Raw genomic sequence first — 7,500 nt, forward strand, 5'->3', positions numbered from 1 at the left:
ACTTGAACAGTCAAAAGAATTTAACCAGCCTGATCCTTTGTCCGAACAGTCTGCCCAACCTTCTCAACCGTCTACATGCAGTTCACAGTCTGAACAACCTGTCCAATCTCCTCAAACGTCTGATTGTACATCTTCACCCCTTGGCCAATCTTCTGAACCTACCCCCACGGACTCGCCACTTATTACTTCACAAGGTCTCATTGCTTCAATCAAGTCTGTCATCAAACCGCCTCCCCGCCGAACACCTGCTAAGCTATCTCTTGCCTGTTTTCGAAAACCTACCACGCCAACACTCGTTCCTGGAAAGCCTCGTTCTTCAATCCCTGTGCCCACTGCATCACACACTCCCCCACTGGTCACTCCTGATAACCCCGAAGAAGATATGGAAACCACCCATGAATTGAAAAGAAAATCTTCTGAACTCTCGACCCCTACCTCAGAGAGGAAAAATGGAAGAAACAGGTCAACAAAATCCAAGTAAGCCTTTGTAACGTTTAAGTGAGTCTTTCTTTCTAAATATCTTTCAAATTATTAACTATCAATGCGAGGGGCATGGGGAATCTCCCTCACCCACAATTATCTATTTGATTCAATTGAAAAGATGTCTTGTGATTTTTGCTTTGCACAAGAGACGTTTATTAGTTCTGAGTCTCTGATCAAGGCCGTGTCCCATTGATGGCCGGGACGTCGTTTCTGGTTCCCTGCCATCGGCCAACAAGGCGGAGTGGTAACTTTGATTTCCCCTAGAATTTCAGATGAAGTCATATCATGGAAGAAAGACTCGCACGGTCGTATCCTGATCAGGACCAACGATGTAGATCTGAACTTAGTAAATATTTACGCTCCCACCAATCCATCTAAGCGAAAAGATTTTTTCGACTCTTTACATGACTTTTTATTCCATCCTCGGCGACTATCGTTGGCGGGGATTTTAACTGTTATGATAACGCTCTAGACAAATTTGGGGGCAACGTCGCTATTCATAAAGATTACGAGTTATTGAAAAGTGTTTTAACTCTTATCGATGTATGGCGTAAATTGCACCCTAATCAAAGGCAATTTACGTGGTTCAATTCTACCTCAACAATTGCGGGCAGACTCCATAAATTTCTCGTCTCTAAGGATTTGCTCTCCTCTGAGACGAAGTGTGATATATTTCCTTGTTCATTTTCTGATCACGACTTTGTCTCCCTTGTTTTTTGACTTTCCTAGTAACATAAAACGCGGTCCTGGTGTATGGAATTTTAACAATTCTTTTTTGAAAGACAAAGATTTCTGCTTTGCTATAGATAATTTAATCCATGATCACATACGTTTCTTACACGCTTTCTTTTGCATCCAGGATTGGTGGGAGTTTCTAAAACAATCCGTTAAGGAAGAAGCGATCTCCTTTTCCCCTAAGAAACGGAGACGATTACATAGAGATAAAGTTTTCTTAACCAATAAATTAATTCGACTTCGGCAACGTCTAGTTAATGGTGATACAAACGTCTCCGATTGTATATCCAATACTGAAAGTCGCCTGAAAGCTCTCCGTACCAAAAAAGCAGAGGGAATTATGATTCGTAGTCATGCCAAATGGTTAGAAGAGGGCGAACGCCCCAGCCGAAATTTTTTTAATTTACAGTGAAGAAAAGCGCAACGATCGCACATCTCTTTAGTGTACGATTCAGACAGCAACGAGGTCTTCTCTCAAGAAGAAATTGCGAAAGCGCACGTTGATATTTACTCTCGACTCTTTTTCGAAGAGCAGGTAGATGTCGCGATGCAAACCGATCTTTTATCTTCCTTGTCTCGTCAACTCACGTCCGATCAGGTATCCTCTTGCGAAGGTGACTTGACGCTCGAGGAAATTACAGTCGCTCTGAATAAAATGAACACAAACAAAGCTCCAGGCCCTGATGGCCTTTCGGTCGAGTTTTACTCAAAGTTCTGGGACCGTTTGGGTCCATATCTGTTCCAGGTATTCAATGCATGCTCTCAAGCTGGAGAGATGTGCGAGTCTATGAACACTAGTAATACTTGAGTCATTTTCAAGAAAGGGGATCGCAAAGATCTTAAAAATTGGAGACCAATTTCTTTACTAAATGTCGATTATAGGATCTGTTCCAAGTCTCTTTCTCTCCGTCTCTCTAAAGTTTTACAGTTTATCGTTGATCCTGATCAAACCTGTTCTGTGCCCGGTCGGAAAATTACGTCAACCCTACACCTATTGCGGGATATTTTAGACTATATCGAGCGCACTAACGAAACTGGCATTCCACTCAGCCTCGATCAAGAGAAAGCCTTCGATCGAGTTAATCGCACCTTTTTATTGAATCTTTTAAACCGTTTTGGTTTTGGTTTTGGTTTATCATTCTGCCACTGGGTTAGCACGCTATATAATGGTGCTAACATGCAAGTCATCGTTAATGAATGGTTGAGTGAAGAGATACCTTTGTCTCGCGGAGTGAGACAGGGGGATTCCCTGTCCCCTTTGTTGTATATCCTATCTGTTGAAACTCTCGCCTGTAAAATCCGAAACAATCCCGCCATAGAAGGCTTTCTCTTACCCGGCGCACGCGGAATAAGATATAAAGTTGGGGTATATGCTGATGATACGACCTATATTGTTAAATCTACTCGTTCGTTGGCATCTCTCTTTGATACCATTAATATTTGAGAACGCGGTTCTGGAGCGCGCCTAAATGTCGCAAAAACGGAGACCATGTGGTTGGGTGCGTGGCGTACACGGAGCGATCAACCATATGGCCTCAGGTGGTTGACCAAAATAAAAATCTTAGGAGTTGTTCTCGGCAATGATACTGAAGTGGATAATTTGCAACCAAAACTCGAGAAGTTGGAGAAACATCTTAAGAGCGACTCTCTGTAGGGACCGAGTGAGATTGAAAAAATGTGGCACAAGGTCAGAAAAATGGACCCCTCGATATTTCGTCCAGAGATAGCCTATGGTATGCTAAGAATCGTGATATAAGTCTTAGGTTCTAGAGTTTTTACATTTTTGAGAAAATTACGAAAAACCGTCGACCACCCTTTAAGCCGAAAAGTCACAAGAAATTAGGTCAAATTTCATGATCAGATAATCGAACTCGCGTGAAGGCGCATAACAAATTATGGCTTTCCTTAGTTTATAATTTTATTTAGGAGGTATTGCTAAGCTACCTTGATGATATTTTAGACTTACAATGGTAATTCCGAATTCCTGGAGAGCAAGCGAAGAGAGCCGAAATTTCTAGACTCTGAAAATCAAAAATTCCATACCGTTTTCAAACATCTCAAAACATACTCGGTATTATGTAGAATTCTTTCAAAATTAAATTCTAGTAAGTACAAGAGCTGTTTTTGAACGTGATATAATTTTTTTCTTGGCAAAAGTTATTTCTGAGGCGAGCGGCCTCATGCAAGTTGACCCAATTTGACCTTTCGAAGAGATTTTGTTTCACCAAGAAGTGTAAACAATTCGACTAGCCCTAGCTGGCTTTCTGAACAAACCAATGAAAAAACCCTGCCATTTCCCATTAAAACTGCCCAGTAAACCTGAAATAATACTTCGATGACAGCTTACCTTCCAAAGGGGTGTTTCCAGGCAAATTATTTTGACGTTCTCAGTTAATTTTTCCATTGCTTTGTTGCCACGCTTCACTGATAATTTAGGGTCATATCTTGACATCGAGCTTGTACGCCGGTTCCAGGCTAAGCTTGTGCAACACTTTTCCGCAAAATCGATCCAGAAGTTGCAATATCTACCTCTCAGTGAGCAACCTCTTGATATTCATTTAGTTTCTTGTATGATAAAAAAAAATTCGCGAGCGCAAGACGTAAATCTCGGTATGGTGGGGGTAACGCAATCTTTCCTGCGTCACTTCCAGACCAGGTGATTAATTTTTTTTATCTGACAGGGGAGGGGAAAAGAAGTTTACTGATGCAATGTTGCACGCAGTGCATTTAACGGTTCATTATATGGCCACTCCAACAATTTAATCGAGATTTTCCTTCATTATATAAACATACACAAAACTTTTTCATGTCTTTTGTTCCAAATATTTAAACAGTGATTCACTCAATTTCTTTTGCTCAAAATACCTTTTTGTTTCGAGTTAAAATGGGACAACTTCCCGTTTTTCTCCTTAGTACAACTTAGCTATTGCTCAGCTCAGTGGGTAGTGGAAAATAGCTTAGAGCTCGTAACCATACCCTATTCACTCCCCCTAGTCCCCTACCCCTCCTTTGTGCTAACTTTGAATTTAAAGTGAGTGAAAACAAAATATATTTTGGGCAAAGGACGGCCCATTCCATTTTTTTAATTAAACGGGGTTGGGGGGCGGAAGATTTTGAAAATGAAAATGTGCGGGCGCAAGCCGGAAAACAAATTTCCTGCTGAGCGCAAACTTATATAAAATCCCTGCAGCATCTTAGTGACATGGACTCTAAGGGGAATGCCCATATGACAGTGCTCCAACGATTGACGTACGCTTAGGTTAGGGTTTGGCGTGGTATTTGGGTCATGATACTGAACAACGTACCCTCCTCCTATCCCCCTACCCCACCCTTGTGCTAACTTTGGGCTTTACTTATACGCTTTGCAGCGACATTTTTGAAAGTACTCTTCAATTTTGTCGGCATAGGGTCTTTTACGTTTGATGGTTACATCAACAGCAATGTCAAGCCCGGCGCAAATGTCTCTTAGTTTTGCAACCGATAACTTGGTCGTGTTGAGTTTCCCTCCCGAGGTCATTTCGCATATATTATATTTATCCCACATGATGGGATGCCCCGGCAAAAGTTCCCTAGAAACCTCATTCGTCAGTTCTTCGATGGTTGCCTCCTGGGTGGCACATTCAATCTCCTCTTCAAGATCATCATCGTTAAACAGAGACTTCTTTGCCGCAAGTCTGGAAAAGAATCTAGCGACCTGAGATGCTGTCAGAAACTCTTCACTACTGAACATCTGTTTCCCTTGCGAGTCCACGGCAGACATCATAGAGCGCGCAACTGATGCCGGATCACTTTTTCGTCCTGACCGCTCACCTTGTTGAAATTTCTCAGTCAGGTAGTTCTTTTGCTTGTACGTAAATCTACATCTACGGGAAGCACTTGACTTGAGCGCCCAGCCCTTCGGTAGTATGTCGTGAGAAGATGGCGGTTCTGCAACTGCGTCCAGCTCAGGAACAGCTGCGCATTGCTCCTCAAGCCTTTGAGCATATCCAGCAGCAGCTCTATCCAGAAGAGTATATCGCTCAAGAGCACGTTGGTGTTTTTCACAATCTAAATGCCGCTGCATTGATGAATATCTCACAAATGTTTTGACACAACCCTCCTCAGGACAGCTGAAGATCGCTGCGTTACTGTCTTCCTCTTCGATATGCACTGGTGGATGTGGATCTCGAACTGATGCTTTTATGCGCCTCTCCTTGACGGATGGAAATGCGCTTGAGTAAGAGCGAGTAACTCCGGTAAGGGGCGGTAGGTCAGACGGGGATGGGCAATGCAATTTCTCTTTAGGGATGAGTTTGCCATCGCCGATACCATACGCCCTCCAAACTAGTAGCCCTTCTTCCTTGTACTCGACGTTACTGAGCTGACTTATACCCTCTATCTTTGAAGACAGCACCGTCGGGACTTGGACAGTCTCACACAATACTACGTTAACACCAGGAACTCCACCAGAAGAGAGTATCGCGTCTCTCATCTGCTCAGGCGTCTCGATATCATTTCCAGCGTTAAGATAAATCCTCATGTGTGACTTTATAGTCGCAGCCTTCCGATCACATGCCGCTTTGCCCCCTTGTGGATCAGAAAAATCTAGACGCCTGATCTTGACACCTTCTTCATGGCCAAGGGCTGCTGCACAGACGAGAGTGGTTCCGCAGTGGTATCAGTCGGCATTATCCTGCCGATAACAGACGGTCTTAAGCCCAGGCATGGCGATCTCGAGCTGCCAAATAACATCAGCCATAACGGCAAGGACTGCACAGCTGTCTTAATTACAGGACTTGAAAATGTGTGCGAACGTTAGCATCTGCAACTCCCATCCATCTCGTCTTGTGGCATTTGTCAAATGCCATGGGATCCCGCATTTGCCGAACCAATCGGTCTGGCTTTCTCTATACTTCCGAGGAAGATATTTCATTGCCCAGTCTTGAACAATTAAAACAGACGACTCATCAATCGCTTCTAAAAGCTGTACTCTGGCTCCATCCTGATTGACGGAACTTAGGAGATGACACTTCCACGCTAATATAGCGGTCTTTGCATTCTTGACTCGGAAAACAAGTTCTGCCTTTGTGTTGGATGCCATGTTTTGACTTTGCGCAACCAAACCTTCCCCGATATCATTTAGAAGTCGACGTCAATGTAGCGCAGCGCTCACACACGTCACTGTGATAGTGATCACATCTGGCCTGGAACGAAGGCTCCTTCGGATCGCTTAAAGCGAATGACCTGCAGTGATCCGCTACTGTAGAACTCTGGGAGACGTGGACCTGCAATAAACGTTTGAAAAAAAGTTATAATTAAGAAGCGCTGCTTTAAAGAGTACTAGGCAGAAAGATAGAGAAGATTTCACATGACTGTCAGACTTGCGTTCACTTCGTTTTCCTATTGATTGAGGGGCTTAGTCTGTTGTTAGTGAGCCAATCAAATGGCGAACCAGACCCAAATGCACGTTTATTCATATCACTACCAAACGCAAGTCAGACATATTTCGCCTCCTGATTGATTTTTTTTTTAATGGGTTCCGCTCCTGGTTGGCCGAGGAATATTTTTCGTGGTTAGTTTTACAACAGTCAAGTGAAATCCGCTCTAAAATTTTGTTATCATATGTTCCGTATGGACCGATTGGCACGCCCATTGAGTCAGTCCTTTCTAGTAATCAGCCTTTGAGTGCCGGACAGTAGAACCGTGAAACTGACAAATATTTAGCGGTAAATAGCACCAACTGAACAAAAAAAACAATAGAAATGATGCTATTTAATGGTATTTCGATTAATATGCTAGAAGGTGGTAGAGGTTGTTTTTCTAACTCCGAAAACTGGGAGTGTGTGATCGCAGACGCCATATTGAATGTACAAGACAAAGATTTGGGGCAAGTGACATTGAGAGGTATAGGGGTATCTGCCTACCGCGGGTCACACCCACCTTAAAGTCGCTCATTTTCGCGAGGATGAGTCAGTGTCCGCGCGATTGATCGACGGATGCCCTCAGCGCGGAAAAAATCGTTCATCCTGAAGATGGATTCAAATTGTTTTGTTTACACATTCCTGAAAAATAGGTCATCATTCGAGACTCAGACTGCTTACCGTTACGACAATTGGAAATGTAAGAGCATTCCGGAGAGAATTCTCTTCCGGAATTCGTTATGTGATGACAAGTTGATTTTGGAGATGGCGCCAATGCCAGTACTCCATTATTAAGGCCGTTAATGTTGAGTTTCTCGTACAGAGATTGTAGTGTAACATGAGACAGACCAGTATCTGCCAGCTTCTGGACCATGTTTGTCGA

At 43.2% G+C, this 7,500-nt stretch overlaps 1 protein-coding gene across 1 annotated transcript; it reads right to left on the bottom strand.

Annotated features, from left to right (window-relative positions):
* Nucleotides 1-3,976: 3,976 nt before the first annotated feature.
* On the bottom strand, nt 3,977-6,468 carry LOC148728536 (uncharacterized). Its single transcript, XM_088763231.1, has one exon. The coding sequence runs from the start codon at nt 5,735-5,737 to the stop codon at nt 4,568-4,570; it is 1,170 nt and encodes a 389-aa protein (XP_088619357.1). The 5' UTR covers nt 5,738-6,468; the 3' UTR covers nt 3,977-4,567.
* Nucleotides 6,469-7,500: the final 1,032 nt, after the last annotated feature.

The sequence above is a fragment of the Stylophora pistillata genome, chromosome 6, assembly GCF_964205215.1.
Source record: "Stylophora pistillata chromosome 6, jaStyPist1.2, whole genome shotgun sequence".
Lineage (NCBI taxonomy): Eukaryota > Metazoa > Cnidaria > Anthozoa > Scleractinia > Pocilloporidae > Stylophora > Stylophora pistillata.

Excerpts from the sequence above, each read along its gene's own strand:
- LOC148728536 (XM_088763231.1), bottom strand. The coding sequence starts at position 5,737 with ATGAGGATTTATCTTAACGCTGGAAATGATATCGAGACGCCTGAGCAG.